Source organism: Antedon bifida, chromosome 4 (assembly GCF_963402885.1).
Source record: "Antedon bifida chromosome 4, ecAntBifi1.1, whole genome shotgun sequence".
NCBI classification, from domain to species: domain Eukaryota; kingdom Metazoa; phylum Echinodermata; class Crinoidea; order Comatulida; family Antedonidae; genus Antedon; species Antedon bifida.
In genome coordinates, this window is record NC_136229.1 from 30,976,655 (window position 1) to 30,999,196 (window position 22,542).

Here is a 22,542-nt window from a genome sequence, read left to right on the forward strand (position 1 = left end):
CATTCAATCTTTTATTTCGGAATATGGTCCATAGAAAGTAAAATTACATATAAATTATAAACAACATTTTTTTGTAAAATACAAAATAAACTGTACTGGCTATAAATGAAGACACGCTCTCATCTCAGAATGGCATTCAACCCGGATAGCATCTTTGACTTATTGTAGCATTTCCTGAAGAGATCACAAGGTACCCTGATTATAGTTGCACCATGCAGCACAATACATATTTACACAATATGTTCTAAACACATTTCACATTGACAGAACACATGCTAATTCTGACCAATGAGTTTGCGCTGATAACAAAGATCTGTATTGCCGCTTTATATCTTTAAACTCATTGACTTCCTGGAGTTTTTCCAGTAGATCTTTTTAAGAGATCTTTTCTAATTAAACTTTAAATTATTATTAATAGTATACATTAAGACCTACCATTAAATTTCATATTTTGCAGGTTCCACAAATTGAGTAGATTTAGCTCATAACAATGATTATATTATTGCAAAGATTTATTTTATTGTAGAATATAAGCCACATAAGAATTAACGGTTTTATTAGCAATGATCAAAAGTAAAATAGGCTTTTACTATATTATTATTATAGAATTGTATTGTGTTTTTTGAGATGCAGTAGTGAAAATGCCTTTGTCTCAAAACTATAGACACAAATTTAGCCTAAGATTTAAATGCAAAATAAAGTAAAAATTAAATATTCTTAGTGTGTGCGTGAAAATTATTTGGATTTAATACTTAAAATCATGTTATTTTTACTCTACTCTACTGAATATGCACGTGGCGCGTCATGAAAACGGAAATGTACGTCACAATCTGATGCGAATCTAAACTTAAACCAGTGCAGGTGAAAGACCTTTAAAACTAGTATAGCTAGATTAAGTTGCAAAAATGTTGGCTCTCCGTTTTTCTAGTGGCCAACCACAAACCTCCCTTGAATGCATGTTAAAACTATAGAGGATGTGCTATAATATTTAGAAAACAACCCCAAACTATATTATGGCGCTATTAAAAAATAGAAAGATATTGGCATAACAGAAACATCGGTATATTTCATGGCGTACCAAAGACGGAAAATGTTGTATTTTAGCAGGAAATGACATGAAATATCTGGAGATTATCGCTATTATCGGAAGAGTTGGGAGGTTTGCAACTGTTTTTTTTTTGTGCTAAAAGTTTAGTGTCAGTATTTTGTTTCACTTTGTTTCAAGAAAATAGTAAAATAATGGAAGTTTGATTTGGGAGACACCCCATTCCTGGTGATAGTGGTTTCTCTACTCTCGGCACTCCCTTCCTATTGAACAGTTATCTACAGAAAATCTAATGTAATGTGGATTTGTGCTTAATCAAATTGTAAATTGGATTTCCGTATTAGAAATGTGTTTAGTATGTAATACAATTCAATAAACAAACTGGTTTTTTTTCTTTCATGTATATTTTTCAGGTATTTTTTTTTTTAATTATTCTATGGAGATTTTATTTAAATTATCATATTTTAATCTTTTTTTAATTAAACTGAACTTTTCAACACAATTTTCTGTTGTCGATTGTACATAAATATGTATGTAATTTGCAAATTTGTATTGTAAACTTGTATTGTAATTGCTGTGATACTCTGATCTTTGCTAAACTTTAAAAACACTATAGTATTTCATACTGTCATTCTTCCTGACCTTGGAGTATTTAATCAGATAATTTATTTCACCTTATTTTATTATTATGAATATACAGTACAACAGTGTGCTTCCATTTTATGATATCTTCATATTTTTTCATTTTCATAAAATCCCATGCGGCTATGCGGAGGGGGCCCTACAGTATGCAATTTATAATTTACAAAACCCTAACTCCAAAAAGTCTGAACAGGCCCTAACAAGATCATTAACAACAAACCAGTAGATTAAAATATTATTATATAAATAATTTTTTTTTTTTAATAATATTTTGTTTCCAATAATTATATCACCTATATTGTTATGGTTACTATATATTTCACTTTTGTAGTTTGAATTTTTATAAATATTTTGTTTAATAATTGTGTGCATCACTATTTGTATTAGATTTCACGGTTGGTTGCACCTTGTTTCGAAAAGAAATAGAAAGAAAAAAATGTCTGCACATACTTGCAAACCAATACTGTTTGTGGCAGCTTCAAAGATACCATATTATACTATGGTACTAGTCACTGAAGCTATCACAACATAATTGGGGAGCAGACCTACAGATGTTTTTACATGCATTACATACAACAGAAATATATTTATATATTCGATTATAATTTATTCTAATGCCTGTAAATATATAATTATCTCTTCGGAGATCCTGATTTGTGAATTCATATACTGAGTAACAAGGAACATTTTCGCCAGTGTAGCGTAGCAAAAAGCTATACAAAACAACCTTATTGCTACACATTTTGAAAATTGTGTAGCAAAAAATACAATACAAAACTATGTTTCTTGACTTAAAAATCAGTTTGATTAGCAATATTGCTAAACAAAATTTTTAAATGAAAATTTTCCCTGAGTAAAGGTTGAGGGCAAACAGTATCTCCGAGAGTGTTAAAGAGTCGCTATCCAATCGAATCCCACTGCATATCAAGCAGAAGCTCTGTGTTTCAATCTCGGTTGGGGCGGCTTTTTCACATTCTCACAAATTCTCTCATCTTTATTAAATTAGACACTTACCTTATGTATTTGGTATATCTGCAGTCACAAAATCATTTTCATGTCAATACAATATTCAAGTATATCCATGCCCACATTTGTTCATTCAGTTTCTAATCTAGTAATAAAAAAAATGTTCATCCTTATTATCTTTTTAATAATAATTGAAAGTTAAATAAAAAAACAGTTCTGTCTACACTATCAAATTTGATGTGCCAATATATATGGACACGATGATGTCATATCACTATCATTCAATATATATAATCTTAAATGTTAATGTAATTAATGATGTCTTTATTTAGTCTTATGAGGATTAGCAGTATAGTTCGTCCAAGAACAGCAAGCGAAGGGGAATTCCACTATCGTGGAGGGCGAACACCCGACAGGTTTGTCAGATTTACAAATATATGAAACCTTTGTCTCTTGCGCTTTATAAATGTTATTTATTATATTGGAACACTTTCGTCTGGTTAATAAGAGCAACGTGCAACTACGTAGCTGTTGAGTCAAAAGGTCATTCTGCACACACTCAGAAACATGAGCACACAAAGAAATATATAAACACACTCAGAAACATATGAACACACTCAGAAACATATGAACACACTCAGAAACATATGAACACACTCAGAAACATATCGAAACACTCAGAAACATATCAACACACTCAAAAACATATGAAGACACTCAGAAACATGAACACACTCAGAAACATAAGTACACTCAGAAACATATGAACACACTCAGAAATATATGAGCATACTCATTAACATATGAACACACTTAGAAACATATGAACACACTCAGAAACATATCAACACACTCAGAAACATATGAAGACACTCAGAAACATATCAACACACTCAGAAACATATGAAGACACTCAGAAACATATGAACACACTCAGAAACATATTGAAACACTCAGAAACATATGAACACACTCAGAAACATATCAACACACTCAGAAACATATCAACACACTCAGAAATATATGAGCACACTCAAAAACATTAGGATGCACATGATTACATTGACTCAATATCTACACAGTTGCGCGACACGCTATGTATAATTGAAAGGTCGCTAATGTTGTGATAACAAATAACATTCCTTTTTTTTGACAAACAAAAACAAAATTTGAACTTTATTGGTTAGCATTTCATACTTCTTTAAGTGGTCTCTGGTTGACAATGTTTTAAATTGAGGCATTCTAATTTGTTTTTGTTTGCAAAAAAAAAAACTTTTATCTTTCTAAAGTATTATAGTATACATGTTTAACACCATCTGTCAATAGTGCTTTCACCTATTTAGTACACCTAAATAGATTATTTATAGTTATGCTTTTAGAATATTACGCATATGTATCATATGTATTATACTGCATGATCCATTTTCATACTTCTATTAGGTTACAAATTAACATTGTTAAAGGTTGAGAGAAGGTTAGTGGTGCTGTGTGTCAACTTCTCCCTTTAATATAAAATGTTAAAAACAAATGTATTTGGTACATTGTTTTTTTTAATTTGACAAAACCGGTTCTTTCCTCTTAAATGAACAATGCAAAAGATTGATTTAAGTTCAGCTCTTTATATTACATAGGCTAAGACAGGGAATTGAGTTAGACTCAAATCAACAATATTAATACACCTAGACATGTTGTTCTTGATGGTAATGGTTAGATTTGGATTTGAGTCAAATAAGCTGTTAACAGCATTAATAATATGATCATTCATATCACACATGAAACACACAAAATATCATTCGGAATGGATCATCTTGGCCTACAATTAACCAGAAACGACATTAAAACCGAAAATAGAACAATTTGTTCTGAACTCCTCTCCAAGAAAGTGGTATCGCCGGTGAAATTATATAGTTTTAATTATATTAAATGGTAGGAGAATATTTTCTATAATTTTTTTTAATTCAAATGTATCATCATTTTTGTACTTGTTGTCATAGGTGGTATAAAAGGCTTAGAAATGATCTGATCCACATTTACACTCTATATATGTATGTAATTATTATTTATCATTTGTCAAATTAACTATTCAATTCTATTTAATCTGAGTTTTTGTTCATTTTTGATAAAAATAGTTAATAAAGAAAATGAATATTTATCATATAAAAATTATACTAATAATTAAGCCTTGATATTATTTTGTATTTAATCATTTTTTTTATTAAACTAGCATTCAGTTGTGTTTATATTCTAATCTGGGTTCTGTTTAATATTAACAATTACATAAATCAGTACTAATATTTATTTTAAAATCATGGTTTATAATATTTAATCTAACACGGCATAAGTGCCATTTGTTGATTTTTCTGATCAGTTATTTTGCCATATTCTGATGTAGTCCCACTATTAATATTATAGATTTCGCTTATTATTATTATCGTGTAATATATAAATCCAAGGGCAAATTACTGAAAATAATGACAATGCAGTGGCTGGATTTCAATGGAGATACAAAAGCTAAAAGCTAATCAAAAGATAAAGTAAAACAGCCAGAAAAAGTAGCAGAGCTTTCGGGCAACACTAGCCCTTCATCATTGCAAGTCTATATAATGTAATATAGAAAATGTGTTATAAGAGGCAACTGAGTGGTAACTGTTCCTTGGATGGGTGATATACTGTACTTACATTAAGTACTTTTGATAGCTTAACAAGTTCATATTCTTGAAAGTCCGTCCTCATCACCAAAACATGATATTATAAATGTGCAAACTTAGGCATTTCCTGGTTTGTTTTTCCAAACCTTTCTTTGAGAAAAGTTTTAACTTTTATTTAAAAATATCAATGTACTGTATTAAAGTCTGCCACAAGCAACTCAACAGATGAATTGTGCTCTGCTTGCATCTAAGGCACTATCGTTTTGCTGTTTAAGTTATGTTTCTATTGTGATGGTTATTTTCTTACAGCACTTTGTGTTGATATGTTGCCTTAATGTCCTTGCGTTCTTTACCCACTATATATCATAATACAATTTCAATGTTAAAACGTATTTATTTTATGCTATATGTTTATGAGATACTTTCCTTACAAGTACAACAAAATTAACCCATTTCATTATGCATATATGTAAAGTATTATTACCCACCTGTAGAGCTTACGTTCTACTCAAAAAATGCATGCATCATTCTCAGACACCTTTATAAAACATTAATTTTATAGTTGCATTAGTTTTTAACATTTTCTTTTCATAAAGCTATATTTTTATTTATTTATGTTTTATGATAGTTTATATAATTTGTTACTTCCTGTTTTATGTCTTCATATTTCTTTTTCTTTTAAAATTGTTTTTAATGTTTGGCTTTGGTGGTTGAAATATGTTTACCTTTTTAGATATTAATTCTGTTGTCACAAAACCACAGAAGAATTATTTAAAATATTTCTTTTGCTTTCTTTTGTTGTGACAGAATTAAATATGTCTGCATTGAAGCATGGTGAATAGTTGTAGTTTACTTGTATTGTAACATGTATGTTTGTACAAATTTAGAACTTGAATTGATTGGTGTATACATAACATACACATACAAAAAAACTGTTGCAAAAAAATAAAAACAGACTTTGCAGTTGTAATTTATTAAACTGTATATCTGGAGCGATATTTCTAATCTCAACATTTCTAATCAATCGGGAGAGGTTTTTCTACTCATCATGGTCCTTGAAAATTAAGGTTTTAATTTTAATAAATATTTCCCTAGGTCTTATTTTTATGATAGAAAAATTAATTTATACAGTATATGAATTATTAAACATGACGATAAAAAACATAGTAACTGTTGTGCTTGCGTATATACGCGATTTGCTGTTAATTTTCTGTAGTTGTTTCAATTTGCCTCCAAGAAACTACAACCATCTTTAAATGGTACAGTTTGCGAAAATGGGACAGAAGCCAAGCAATAAATATTTCTTTATTTGGTTAAAAAAAATGTCATAAACTGCTTGTGGCAATGCTTTAATATGTCAGATTCTGTTACATATATTTTTATTTGTTATAGTCCTTCAAGGAGTAGACAGAAGTATAGCCCAGCAACACGTTCAAATTCTAATGTATTTCGGCCACCAAATATGTTTCCAAAGTCGGTGATTAAGGCTAATTCAGATTCTCCACCGATACCAAATAGTCCACTCAGGTAAGAGATTGATCAAGTATATTACAGAAGTTAAAGAAGACTGCTGTTGAAATCATATCAAACAAGATTCAAGAAATGTTATTGGTCCACATTAAAATGGAAATTTGTTTTGCTTGGCATAATTAAGACAATAAAACAACAACAAAAATACATCAAATAGCAAAAGGCAATGTTAAAATACGGTGATGAATATAGCAGTAATCTCATAAATTGTTTATGATAAAATGCCTCTGACAAGATTCAAACCTGTAGTTTTACCGAGTAATGGTAATAAAAAATATAGAATCTATGTTATTCCTTTATGACCATTTACACATTAACTGGAAGTGGACATGTGGTTTCCGCTCAGGATAGAAACAGAATCTACATGGAACAAGTTAAACGGATTTTCAGCTTACCGCTGCTGCTCGTCTCTGTAAATTGAAAGAAATTTTTATTATTTATAACATTAATTTTAAAATTGCTATTTATATGTATTCTTTTCAGTGAAAGTCCCCAGAGTTTTTTGGACACAGAACGCTACATGTCAAACCAGTGCCATTCACCAGATGGAACTGACTACAGTTCAAGCCCACTTGATTCTTTACACAGGTAGGTAAATACAATGCATCCATCAAGTTTGCTCTCAGAGTATTCTGGTGCAGATTGGAATATGACTATAGACAGTACATCCATCAAGTAGACCATGTTTGCTCTCAGAGTCTTCTGGTGCAGATTGGAATATAACTTTAGACAGTGCATCAGAGGAATACCATGTTTGATAGCGTACAGTACTGTCAGGTCTAATTCTAAGACTGATATAATTCCTATGACACTACGTTCAGACTCACAACTTTATGTTTTTTTGTAACTAATGCAAGGTGTATGATAATCTGTAGCATTAAAGTCATCGTGTTCAGACAATTACTAATTTGCTGCATGTTAATGACTTGAAATAGAAATTCCATTGTCATTGATGTTGATCTCTTTCTTTATCATTAAAAAAAAACTTGTATAGACCCTATACACTACCATCGTTTTCTAAATGTATCTTTTTATTAACACTGAAGTTCTTTTTGTAAATCTAATTGTGATTAAATGGTTATTTGTAATAGTTTTCCCAAATCTTCACATGTATTTCAAGATCAATGTATTTCTGTTAACCTGTCTGCCAAATGAACCTGCCAAATTTGAAGGAATCTAAATGGCATTAAGCCCAAGCCTGTCAAAGTTACATGTTCCCTGTCTATTTCCTTGTTCTAGGTACGGTCGTACACCTGAATCACCTACGCCAACTCCAATCAGGGAAGAAAGCTTTGAAAGTGATGAATATATAAATATGTCACCATCAGCTTCATCTAAAGGTATTTATTAGCAGGATTTAGATATTAGATTGTCAAATGTCATCCGAAATTCTGAGCAGCTGGCCATTTCAACTTAGGATAACTTCAACACATTCATTTTGTCATGTGCACTCAACATATCTGACAGTCCTACCAATTTATAGAACTGTTCCTACCAATACTTTTAAAGAAAGTATAGTTTTTTTACATATAGCTATTAGATCATAGATACACATACTGAACAATCAAAAAACATATAGTCACCCATAAGAAAGATTTTTAAATACATGAATGTAACCAATTTTGCTCTTGCGAATGTTGGTATGGCAGGGACTGTACCGGAAAGGTTTAAATCTGTTATATTTTTTATGAAAAATGTCTCTTGCTACAGGAATCGTACAGTAAGACTGTCAACACTGTACAGACATGTATAACAAATATATTTTTATTAAAATTAATATATTTGTATTTAAAAATATATCTTTAAATACTGCCCTCGGACTTTTTCATAGTATTCCTTTGCCAAGAGAGGGGGCTATTACAGTTTTGGTAAATTTAGCCAATGCAGACAAACATTTTAAATCAATAGTGTAAAGTAATGACCGCTTGCTAGTGAATTACAAGCATTTTTTAAAATCCTGAGTTATTCGATTTAAAATGTTAGTGTAGCAGTGTATTTTTATAGAAGTTATAATTAGATTATAACAATCACTGTTTTACTTATTCTGTTGCATGTTTAGATTTCCAAATCCGCCAATAGTGATGCAGGGTTTTCAACCAAAATACTATAATAATTTGCCATAAGATCACATGAACATGCTCAGCAATGATCTACATCATCAAAGTTCATTTACCTTACTGTGAGATCATATGATTGATATTTACTTGTTAGTAATTAGTGTTTCAAGCAGTCTATTGGAAAAAAATGGAAACTAAATTTTACAAAAACACTGGAATCTGTATCAGTGGTGTAACGCAGAGGCGAGGTTTAGGGACCCTCCAACGCTGGAGGCCTCGGGCATTTTTAGCCCTTTTCTAGATATTTTATTACCTTATTTCTCTTTTGGGTCCTGCTGGGCCCCTATAAGTTCCAAGCCCCTGGGTTTTGCCAGTGAGCGCTCATAGCTGTTACGCCACTGATCTGTATTTAACATAGATAACGTTAATAATATGAGTTCATATTTGTATAAACCATTATGCACATTTAACGCAATTTGTGAGAAAAATGATGTCATCTCCAAGAATGGCTTTTTGATGTTGCACTTTTAAATACTTCCCTCACTGTTGGTGTTGTAGCATACCCATTTACACTGTCAGCAAACATATAGAAATGGGTGGTATTTCAACAAAATAATTGGTCAGAAATGTTTGCCCTAGTCTGACCCCTTTGCTCCCTGAAAGCCAGGCTAGTGACCTGGGTGTCATGGGTTTTGAGTCCCACACAGAATTACATTTTTCGCAAGTGTTTTCTATATGTACTGAGTATAATGCATACATCTGGCGAATAAACCTCATATTTTTGGTTGATACCACCTGTTTTTAGCTATACAGTGTAAAAGGGGTTTAATCACATTTATTTTTTATTTTCACCTTTCCATCAACATATATACCATATTTCATTTCTTTCATTTCATTGTTTGGTCCAGTTTGTATGTTTTCTTTTCATTTCAAACAGCCAGGCCAGTGCCTCTGTCATCAATCAGTTCAGAAAGCAGCGTATTTCATTATCATGACCCACCAATAGCTGGCGCTCATCAGTCGACGAATAGTGAGGCATCTAGCTTATACAGTCCAATGCACGAGACACCGCCCAACCCAGGTTGATTATTATTTACTATTATTTTTATTTTCTTTTCTTTTATTTTACCTAATGTAGCACATCACTGTTTAAGTTTTTCCTTTGCATTTTGTACCATATTATATACAATGTAAACAGTAGAGTCATAGAGGTATTATATAATATCTCTATGGTAGAGTGAGCCAGTGCCATTGAAGCATTATAAACTATTATACCTAACTATTGTTAGGTATAATAGTTTATTTTTTTCTGGATGAATATTACTTACGAATTACTACTTGGAATACATTTTATTTAAAATGTGTAAATATGTTCATGAATAATATTATTACAAACATGATGTAAATTAATTGTTGTCTACAAAATACAATTCTTCTTCATCCAGTGTATGTCTGCTGCCCTCTATATAATTCAACATAATCCTTAAAGATATATTGTCCCCCTAAAAAAATATTTTTTTAAATTTTTTTGTTGAATATGTTATTTTAATGTCACATAATAGTTATTCACTCTCACAAAAAATTGGGTCTGAAAAAAATTTATTTACCTGAGAAAAATGTAATTTAAAGCAAAAAATGGTCAAAGTTTTTGGGTAATTTAACTGTTTATTTTGTCTTTTTATAGGTGAAATAATTTTTTTCCCCCGTTTTTTTTTCTTATGGAAGTGAACAACTTCATTAAAACTGCAAAATGGCCTATTCAAAGTCCGATTTTAAAAATCTTTATTTTTCATGATTTTGGGGGACAATACATCTTTAATAGAATAGATATGATATAATATCATTCATGTCTTGTGCATATAAATAATTAAATTTATAAGACATTCAGTTATAAAACAAAAGATATGTCCTCTGGAGAATGTATTTTTAAAAATAAATTTGTTCAATCAACATTTTTTTTACTGTAATAACAATTTGAAAATACTGACAATAAAAGTTGAATGTAAATTCAATTGATTTTCTAAGATTTTAAAATAATATTTTAACAAAAAATGTTTTATTAGCAGGAGAAAAGATAACAATTTGAAAATACATTTTTCAATAAAAGTTGAATATCCATTCAATTGCTTTTCTAAGATTTTACAATAATAAAAAAAAAATGTTTTATTTAGCAGGAGAAGAGAAAGATGTGTATATGAACATGGAACTAACAGCCAGCAAGAGCAGAATAACATCTAGCAACTCACTAGATGTTCCCACCAAAGTTGCTAACAGAGACAAACTACCCACCTCAATCAGTCAAGATGAGGGGTATATAATGATGGCTGGAAAGATTGACAATAAAGGTGAGATATTGGAGATTTTTACAGATTTATCAGGCCACATTAAAGGGTCTTTCCTACCTCTTCTGGCACGGTTCCGGTCCGGCACCAGCAAATCAAATTGAACAGCAATGATTTGTTTTCACACAGCTACGCGCATATCTATTAACGCCAATCAATATGCGCGTACCCGTGTGAAGCATCATGAAAATAAAACATTGACGTTCGATGATAGCCAATTATGTTTTAAAACTAAGGTGACACTATTTAGGGGTCTCAAAATGTCCCCCTAATAGAGGTTCTTCTGTATTTAATAGCTATGTTAACACATGGCCACTAACTGTTAATTAATCATTCTCAAGATCTTGGACAAGGGAAAGAGAAAAACTTGAAACATCATCAATCAATGGTACAATGTCGCACTTACATACTGTAACAAAAATAAACAGCAAATGTACCATTTAGCAGCAGGATCCGTGGGTTGGATCTACGTTTAGGTCCGTAGATGTCCTAATCACTAGGCACTACTGCTATAATTACAAAGTGTATTATCAGGATGCTCATAATGGAACGGGCATTAAATTTAGAATACAATTAACCAAATAAAAAAAACAGTATTGTTGGCTTATATAATTTAAAATTGAAGCACAGTCCTTATCATTAGCAAAATCCAAGAACTAACAGATTACATTACAAAATATTATTCATTATAACATTCTGGCTCTCGAGTCTGTATTTACTAATACAATTAGTGTTATTAAAAATAGCCTTCATTGTCCATTAATGTATGCAAATACTGTTTTAATGTTGAATACGACTGCAACATGTACTTTGTAATTTAGTTCATTATGGATATACAACATTTGCACAACTATTATACATGTTTACTGAGTGTAAACCACTCAGTACTCAAACAATTCTGTTTGCTAATGTAATTTGATTCATTATGGAAACTCATTAATTTCTTCAAAATTGTGTTGTGTTTGTATGCTGAAGTTGTTCATACAATTGGAAGGATAAATCTAATTCATTATGTGTGTTTTTCCAACATTGTTTTTCTAACAAATCTTTTACCAACATTGTTTTTCTAACATTGTTTTACCAACATTTTTTACCAACATTGTTTTACCAACATTGTTTTTTCAACATTGTTTTACCAACATTGTTTTACCAACATTGTTTTTTCAACATCGTTTTTTCAACATCGTTTTACCAACATTGTTTTTCCAACATTGTTTTACCAACATTTTTTTGCCAACATTGTTTTACCAACATTGTTTTTCCAACATTGTTTTACCAACATTGTTTTACCAACATTGTTTTACCAACATTGTTTTTCCAACTTTGTTTTATCAACATTGTTTTATCAACATTGTTTTACCAACATTGTTTTACCAACATTGTTTTACCAACATTGTTTTACCAACATTGTTTCACCAACATTGTTTTTCCAACATTGTTTAAACAAACATTGTTTTTCCAACATTGTTTTTCCAACATTGTTTTCCCATCATGCATGTTCACCAACATGTGTGTTGGACAATTTGTGTGTTTGCTAACACTAGTGCTGGACAACATGTTTATCAGACAACTTGTTTTTCTAACATTGTTTTTTCAACATCGTTTTTTCAACATCGTTTTACCAACATTGTTTTTCCAACATTGTTTTACCAACATTTTTTTGCCAACATTGTTTTACCAACATTGTTTTTCCAACATTGTTTTACCAACATTGTTTTACCAACATTGTTTTACCAACATTGTTTTTCCAACTTTGTTTTATCAACATTGTTTTATCAACATTGTTTTACCAACATTGTTTTACCAACATTGTTTTACCAACATTGTTTTACCAACATTGTTTCACCAACATTGTTTTTCCAACATTGTTTAAACAAACATTGTTTTTCCAACATTGTTTTTCCAACATTGTTTTCCCATCATGCATGTTCACCAACATGTGTGTTGGACAATTTGTGTGTTTGCTAACACTAGTGCTGGACAACATGTTTATCAGACAACTTGTGTGTTGGGCAACCTACAGTATGTGTTCACCAACTTGTGTGTTGGACAATTTGTGTGTTTGCCAATTTGTGTGTTCACAATTTTCAAAAAAAAGATTTTTTGAACTAAATATAATAAGCTAATTGAATTTTCTTAAATTTAAACATCATGTCCTGTAAATAATTGATTCTTCAGTTGATTTACAGTCTCGTAAATCTTGTCATAAATCAAAATATGACAGTATTGAAAATAGAACATTTAATTAGATTGATAAATAAACAGTGCTTTATCACAAGCCAGCAATAAACCAATCATAATAAAGCAATTTTATTTTAAAACCAATCAAGATCTGCCTTTTAATCATGATTATAGGTTTGAAATGGATAAGTACATGAACCAAAATAGCATTATTCTTTGTCTTAAACCACAGCACTTGAAATGAAATAGCAAAGTAAATAATAATATCTGTACTCGCATCTGAGTACCCGATAAAAAGTGGAAGTCTATTTTTATCATTCTCACTTGCACTGGAGAACGGTGAATCGACTTCTTCTTATTTAATATTATAAAATGGCATATTCAACTAAAAAATGTTTAAGAATTATTTTTTCAGGGCATCTCTACATTAAATAATGATACATGAATGTTTTCTTTGTTTAACATAGTACACCCTCTAGTGTGTATACTGCCATAGAGTCACATTTTGTGCACTCGAATCAGAAATGTTTAATAGATGTTTCCACATTGGGTTTTCCCTTTAGCTAATTGTATTTACAATTTACATTGAAATAATAGTAAAAGATTTAAACATTGTCATTATTGCCTATTCATGATTCACTAATTTTGCAAGCTAGGTACATTAATCATGTTAACTTCTTTGTTGAGATATTATTATACACACTTGACAACATCCGTTGTGACATTCTTGCAATTGTCAAATCAATCAAACTTTTTAAGAACACAAATAAATAAATTGAATACAATTCAATTGTTAATATCTATTTTGGTCTTGTTTTTGCAGCCAAAAATTAACCGATAAAAATTAACTGATAATTAAGTTCCAGTGGAAATTGGGTTTTTAAAAAAATTTAAAAATGTAAAATCTTGATTTACAGAAGCATTAAAGAATTACAAAATACTATAAAGTATTTAATAATATTATTATTAACCTAAAGTTGTGATTTCATCAACTTTTATTTTATCCCTGGTTGTACAATGGCCGCACAGTGAAAGATTTACATCCATCATAATGAAAATAACCTTTAGACACAAAATACAAAAAAAAAAAAAAATTAAGTTTTTTTATATGAAGACTAATGTAAACAACTTTATTTACTCGTGTAATTAATGTAAGATAGACCATTGTAAACATGTTTAACTTTCCAATTATAGTTTGTTTGTTCTTTGTAAACCATTTGAAATGATTTATTGTACAAGCATGCTTCATTTTTGGTTTTTTTTTTTCTTGCTTTTCTTATCCTTTTTAAATACTTATGTGAATGGTCTTGTGTTTAAAAAACACAATTTACACTCTTCATATATGGGAATGATTATAAATTGTGCAATGTCCTGGGACAGGATTGATCAAACTTGCTTAGCAAAAAAATTGTCTTTGCCATAAATCCTTGATTTTGCTTAAGTCAGATTTATTAATATATCTAAACAAAAATGAATTGCTTAATTTTGTCTTAAATCTAAGACGAACAACGTGAGGTCTTTGATCATTGTAAATTCAATCTGACATCGACTCATCTATCTAGATATCTCATAGATACAAGAACAATTTATTGCAATATCAAATAAGATTGAAAAAGTTTAACAAAAGGCATATCAAAATGTAGGTAAAAATATCATATAAGAATTGTCACAGTCAAAAAGTGTCGGGTTGTAACAGCTAAACGAAAAGGGAAATTTGCATAGAACTATTCAGGTGTATTACCGTATATAAGAATTGCTGATTAATGTATTAAGTACACCTCACATCAACCTTGTAGAGAAGGGAGGTGTCACACCTCAGCAATAATACAGATTGACTATTTGCTGCCCGGTTGGTTGGGCTGAAGTTGGTACCAATACGTAACTGTCTGACCACCATTTGTAGTAAACCAAGCCGAGTATACACATGATTGTTTATGTATGATTGGATTGTAATTGGTAGTGAACAAGTCCAAAAGAAGTGACCGGCGGACAAAGAAATAAAGAAACTCAGTTGCTAATATTATATATCTGTATACTTTTAATTGCGTTCTTCAGTAGCCATATAATTAACTTCAATCTAGGCGTGACAACAATGTAGATGATATTTACAAACAAAAAACAAATTTAAAAACATCAAGTTCTTTTGAGTTGTGTAAAGAAAGAGACCAGAATTTGTAAATGAATGTTGTCAGATGATTTTGCCTCTCTAAATAGAGGAAAGAGGCATTTTTGCTCATAATTATCTATACACTTATTTTATAATTGTTATATCTACGCTATACAGGCTATATTTTAACACAAGTGGATTTCCCTTTTAGTTGAATTTGCATACCTTTAGCTATTAATCATCAATGTAGGACGACAACATATGGTTTATTAACTTCATATTAACTGTTCTCTTGCTTTCTAACCATCTAAATCTGCATCAATTTCATTCTGTGTACTTTGTGATTAAACTAATATATTGGACATTTATGAGCAGTAACTTCATCTTTCAATATTATGGATGAATTGACGGGGATTTCGAAGCAATCAGTAGGGAATCCCAAAATCAACTTCGTTGGAACTAATTCATTAATTTGATATTTTGCTATATGACCTTTTCTAGCATCAATGACCTTATATATTTCACAAATCATTAGTTTTTGAAAAGGAAAATCACACTTAAAAACAGCTAATAATTAGATCTTTTATTGCTTTCTATACTTTGTTGTTTATTGAACTGTGTCTAGTTCATTTACTTGTACTTTAAGTTTATTGTTTTCTACAAAATTCATTTTGTTTTCTATCCATTTCTTCATCATTTAACACATCAATGCAACCATCTCGCATACAGCATTCCCTGTCAAATGTTACATTTATTTTTTTTTTAAATATCTGATAACCAGCTTTGATTAATTCTGCACTCTGACCTGACCTTATCCATGCCAAATATTACAGTAATGTGTCTTGCCTAGATACAAGCAATTCGTCTTGCCTAAGGATGCAAGCAATTCGTCTTGCCTAAGGATACAAGCAATGCAAACTCAAACTCCCGATATCCCTATCAGAAGTCAAACACATCGAAAGCCTGGATGATACACTAAAGCATGAGGTGCACCGACTTATCGGAAACTACAAAGATGTACTGACGGATTTACCGGGTAAGACTACACTTGGGCAGCATGAAATCAAGCTGGAAACTGATGATACAATCCGTTCCAAGCCCTATCCACTTCCACATGCGTTGCGAGGTACCATTAAGGATGAGGTAAATATGATGTTAAATCTGGGTGTAGTGGAGCCTTCAGGGGCACCGTTTGCCTCTCCAATAGTATTGGTAAAGAAACCGGATGGGTCAAATCGATTCTGCGTGGACTTTCGAAAACTTAATCAGGTTACAGTTTTTGACGCCGAACCGATTCCGGACCAAGAGGAACTGTTCACAAAGTTGGCCCATGATCATTATTTTACTAAGATAGATTTAAGTAAAGGGTATTGGCAAGTTCCCATGGATGAAGCGTCAAAACCTTTAACAGCCTTTCTAACACCAGATGGTTTGTTTCAATTTAATGTCATGCCGTTCGGCTTAGTCAATGCACCGGCTACTTTCAGTCGTATCATGAGAAAATTACTAAAAGGAATGGATAATACACTTAATTATATTGATGACATTCTAATTCACACAGCTTCTTGGGATCAACATATGAAATGTTTGTCTGAATTGTTTGGACGTCTCCGCAGGGCCAATCTAACTGCTCGACCAAGCAAATGTTTCATTGGTTATGAAACAATCGAGTTTCTTGGCCATGTGGTAGGGAAAGGAAATGTTCAACCTCGAGTGGAGAAGATACAAAGCATCTTGTCAGCCAAACAACCAGAAACAAAGAAACAACTCCGGTCATTCCTTGGGATGACCAACTACTATAGAAAGTTCATTCCTAATTACTCTGTGATTGCTTGTCCATTAACCGACAAAACGAAGAATCGGGAACCTAACCGAATATGTTGGGAGAAGGCCCAGGAAAGTGCGTTTGTTAAACTTAAGGAAAAATTAAACAGTACTCCAATTTTATGCCTTCCTAATTTAAACAAAGATTTTATTTTGAGAACAGATGCGTCCGAATATGGAGTGGGAGCGGTTCTAATGCAGCAGTATGGTGACGTGAAGTTTCCCGTGGCGTACGCTAGCAAGAAACTGCTTCCTCGAGAAAAAGCATATTCAGTGATGGAAAAAGAATGCTTAGCCATTGTATGGAGTGTACGAAAATTTGAGTCTTATTTATATGGACGAAACTTCACGTTGGAAACTGATCACCAGCCGCTTGTGTTTATGCACAGAGCGAAATTGTCCAATGGGCGAATTATGAGATGGGCCCTGGCTCTACAACCGTACAAGTTCCGAATAGAGGCGATTAAAGGCAGTGAAAATGTAGGAGCTGATTATTTAAGTCGAGTGTAAATAGGACCCGTCACGGTATGGAGAAAATGTTGATACATTATTCTTTTAGAGGGGAGTAAATGTCACAAGTGACATAAAGTTGTGTATATATTTTGCAAGTCATTCTTACTTTTCCTTTTGTTTTCACTATTTGAACCTTTCTTTTGTTTTAGGAAGCTATTGTGTGAAGCCAGTGGAGCAGAGTTGTTGTGTTGCAGAGAAGGATTGTGTGGTGTTTGCTGATTGGAGGAGAGGTATAAGGGTTAAGTTAGTGTGTGAGTTGCTGATTGGTGGAGAAGGATAAGGTGGTGATATGTGGATAATTGAGGGAATTTTGAGGTAGATGGAAATTGAGAGGAGACAGAGAGGGAGGGCTATGTTATGTTAAGCCAGAAAGGGATAGGTGAATATTGATATGAGAAACTAAGACGTGCAGGAGAAGAAGTAATTGAATTATGGTGATATAGAGCTGAAGCAGAAAGGAAATAAAGAGATATACATGAAGTTAATAAATTGTGAGTTGGAGATAATTATGGTGATATAGAGCTGAAGCAGAAAGGAAATAAAGTGATATACATGAAGTTAATAAATTGTGAGTTGGAAGTAATACTATAAGGCTGTACTTAAATGTAGAACTGTTAATTGTTGAGATTACTGAGGATTAATTTAAATTGTGAAGGTAAATTGACGGAAGAAATAACTGTTGGAAACAGCAGACGTTGTTGCATGTAAAGAATCGTTTGGAAATATTGAAGAGTAACTGGATTGATACCGATATTATTTTACGTGGAAAGGAGAAAGAAATAGTTGGTCGGGGAGCGGATTGCAGGGCAGAACGACATCAAGAAACATTTTAACTTTATATTTGATTTATTTATATGTCAGAAAATAGGAAGAATTATAATTGATAATACAAGCAGAACGGGAGCAGAGGCGTGGGAGTTGTTTATTTGCAGAATCGTTTTAACTTTTATCTTTCTAATTTGTTTTGTGTCAGCGTAGGAGAGAAGGCAAGAAGGAACGATATTGTGGACATTTAGTATTGTTTAATTATTCATCTGGTGATATTATTGTATTTGAAAGGGGGGTTTCGGGGATTTATTTAAAAATAAGAAGATTGTTGATATTTGGTTTGGAAGGATTGGGAAATTTGGGGAATTGCATAAAGTTTGTGGGGAATAGGAACACGGTATCATTGTTGGAGAATTGGTTGGGGTTTTTTTTGTGGGTTTTTTTTTGGGGGTTTGAATTATAAAAGAAAGAATTGGTTGTCGAAGATTATTATTAAATTTTACTTTTTACATTTATATGTGTACAGTTGTGGCTATTTACCGTTGTTCACCGTTGGTTACCAGCAATTACATGTCCGAAAGAGCCGTAATTGCGGCTGTGTGACATTTATGGGGGCTCGTCCGGGATGTGGATACAGGATGCAAAGCAATGCAAACTCAAACTCCCGATATCCCTATCAGAAGTCAAACACAATGTGCTGCACGCTCTCGCATTAACGCCAATCAACTTTTCTCACCTGTTGCAGTTTGATTTATGTTCGCTGTTTCTTTTATGGGTTGATTTGGGTTCAATTAATCTATACGTGAGTGGCCAAGCAGTTTAGAGAATGGAAACGTAATCCATAGCCTATGGCAAGAGTTCGAGGCTTGCTCATTCCATGGTTTTGGTGGTGGAATGAATTTTCTCAGAACTATAAACCGTAGGTTCAGTGTACACATAATACTCATGTGAATCTTGTAAATCTTTCGGGAAGAGTAGAGGTTTACCTCAGTGTACTGGCTCACACAGCCACAGTCGTGGATAGACAAAATAGCACCGTAGTTGGCAGCACCAACATGACCCTTATAGGAAAGAAGCATTTAGATGAAAAGTGCACAATGCATTGATACAGCATATAAATATATTACTCATAGCACTTTAGATTGATGTATTTAAAGAATTATTTTGTAGTAATCCCACAAAAGTATTCAAACTAATCTATGATGTACCCATCAATTTTATACTCTTTCTTGGTATTTCTAACTTGTTAATATACTGTCCAAAACTAGAAAAAAATTGAACCTACAATATAATTTGATGGCAGGCACTCGGCCATCAAACCATAGTTGCATTTCATATTATCATGGAACAGTAAAAAAGATCAAAATATATACATTGCATCATCTACACAAACCACCTAAACATGACTCGCCGAAAACAAATAGTGGGAAACGTAATGTCGCAAGACATGTTAAAGAGAATATCAAGGACATATAGTTATTAGAAATATCAGTTTGTTCAGGTTGGAAGATTAATGATGAAATTAATATTCCGCAATGTGTAAAACAGCAGGTATATTAGCTGCAGTAAATGGGGCGTAGGAACAGCATCATAAGTCTAATAAGAGTCAAAATGGATGCGCAAAAGCTTCACTGTTTCATTAAATCTTTTGAAAGTTACATTTATGAGCACTCCCTATTTAGCTATTTATAATAAATATAATTTTATTTCTGATTTCATTTCTATGATTTATTTTGTATAGACAAATTTTCTAATTTTTGTAATTTTTTAATAATATTGTCTTCTTTCTTTTATGTTTTATGTTCTAGGGTCATGTGCATAATCCTATATTGTGCATTTAAAAGTATGAGTTGTACTGATAGTAAAATCGTTGCTTAAAACACATCCAAACCATTGATAACTTGTTTACAATATACCCCCACCCCCTTGCCCCTACTAATAACACAAACTGCATGCCCAGCAATAACGTAAATAAAATTTCACCAAAAATGTCATTGACATCTGAAAATAGAAGTAATAAATTACAGTTATCTTTTTAATATTATTATAAACAATCATTGTTTGTACCCGGATCCCCCAAACGTCTATACAATAATTATAGTAAAAAAAAAAGAAGGAAAGAAAAGGAAGGGTCATATAAGCTATTTAGCTTGTCAATCGACCCATTAACATCAAGCAAGTATCAAGCAAGTATACTGTGTTATATTTGTTATGAGGTCCAGTGTGCACATGTGGTCTTTATGCACATTAAACACATGACAGAAAGGGACCATTAGATGCAAAGACCTTTCTCAATTCATCTTGCCTTTTTTTTTATATATTGTCACTGTGTTTTTTTCCGTAGTTGCAAGACGATTGAGTAAAAGTAAGAAAAAATCTCCAAGTACTGATTCACAAGATTCGTACATGTTCATGAGTCCTTCTTCTGATTCAAAAGAAGGAAAGTCACAGGGAAAAGAAAAGAAATTGGAAAAGAAAAGCAGCAAGACATCGCTGAAAATCACACGTCAGTCTCAAATCAATGGGAAAAGCCTTTCCCAAATAAGAAACAATGGATCAGTGAGTTCAGCGGAAGCGAAGGAAACTTATGTTAATGTAGATTTTAATTCCCAGGTGGAAAAACAAATTGAAAAGGATTCATTAAAAAGGAACAATAGTGATATGCGTTCACAGAGAAGTAATAGCAACTCCAGTGGGAAGGTACGATATACGCTTACTGTAACTCCACAGTCAGGAAGTCAAGTGGAAAATGAAGCTTATACCATGATGTCGCCCTCCATTCCTAATCCTGATACAAATTCTGAGGACGTCCGGAGCAGAAACAATCTACCGAAAACAAAAGAACTGGATAAAAATGAAAATGTGAAAATTGAATATATGAATGTTAATTTTTCTGTGAAAAATAATAGCCAATCACATACTGATGATAACGAAGGGTCGTCGACCCGAGGTTTATCCGATTCATCATCAGATTACATGAATATGGGATTCAGGAACTCAAAATCACCGAAATCTCCTGTTGTCCCGGTTTCTCCAATCCTTGATAAAACTAACAGCTTAGCTGATTGTGTGCAAAATATGTCATTTCCGTCTGGAGGTTTAGATTTGTCGCCGAATGGAAAAGCAAGTGACGGACTTGGACCTCCGTCGCATCATTCATCTCGCCGGTCGAGTCAAACATCATTACAAGAGGAAAAAGAGTTAAACTATGTCGATGTTGACATAACCAATAATGAAAGCTCTCAATCAAGTGAAGGTCAGAGGTCGAGGTCACCTTTTCAACGTCGCTCAGATAATGACAAGCCAGACCAGAGTATCACATACGCATCAATTGATTTTACCAAGTCTGAAGGATTGAGGACAATACAGAGTTTGAGAGAAAGTCGATTCTAAAGCTCTGTCTACACTATCAAACTTTATGTGACGACAAAAAAAATGTGATGTGTCCATATATGGACACGATGATGTCATATTACTACCTATTTGAACTTTTTTTTTTCAAACTAGTTTGAAAGTGTAGACAGAGCTTAATGTGCTGTAAATATATTTGATGTAGTTACAAATTACTAAAATATGAAAATCCAGTCTAACTTAGTTTATGAACCATGAATTTCTTATGCTTAATTACCAATATGATTCTTGTTATTGGTTGTAATATTTTTATGGAAATATTAACAAAATTAATTTCACCTTTGAATTTTTCTAATTTAGTTACCATAATTTATTTAACTGCAAAAACATTTAAATTTTAATTATTTATTTAACCAGGGAATAGTGAAAATCACTCTTCTTTGGCCTAATTTACTCTGTTTACTATGAAGTAGTAGTATTTATTCAAATACTATAAAACGTATTATTAATTTAAAAGGATTCTACAATTGATTCCAAATATTTTAAAGAAATGTATATTTGACTCCTA

At 32.0% G+C, this 22,542-nt stretch overlaps 1 protein-coding gene across 6 annotated transcripts in view; it reads left to right on the forward strand.

The window, feature by feature from the left end:
- LOC144841543 (uncharacterized) overlaps positions 1 to 22,542 on the forward strand; it is a 60,054-nt gene extending 37,512 nt beyond the window's left edge. For 3 of the 6 annotated variants that reach the window (XM_078697927.1, XM_078697926.1, XM_078697930.1), the window contains 7 exons: positions 2,986 to 3,069; positions 6,694 to 6,828; positions 7,315 to 7,419; positions 8,071 to 8,171; positions 9,826 to 9,969; positions 11,060 to 11,233; positions 20,968 to 22,542. In XM_078697927.1, the coding sequence (XP_078554053.1) occupies positions 2,986 to 3,069; positions 6,694 to 6,828; positions 7,315 to 7,419; positions 8,071 to 8,171; positions 9,826 to 9,969; positions 11,060 to 11,233; positions 20,968 to 22,016 (1,792 nt within the window). In that variant the 3' untranslated portion in view covers positions 22,017 to 22,542. The remainder of the gene's footprint in view (positions 1 to 2,985; positions 3,070 to 6,693; positions 6,829 to 7,314; positions 7,420 to 8,070; positions 8,172 to 9,825; positions 9,970 to 11,059; positions 11,234 to 20,967) is intronic. The other 3 variants (XM_078697928.1, XM_078697931.1, XM_078697932.1) reach the window with 3 other exon arrangements.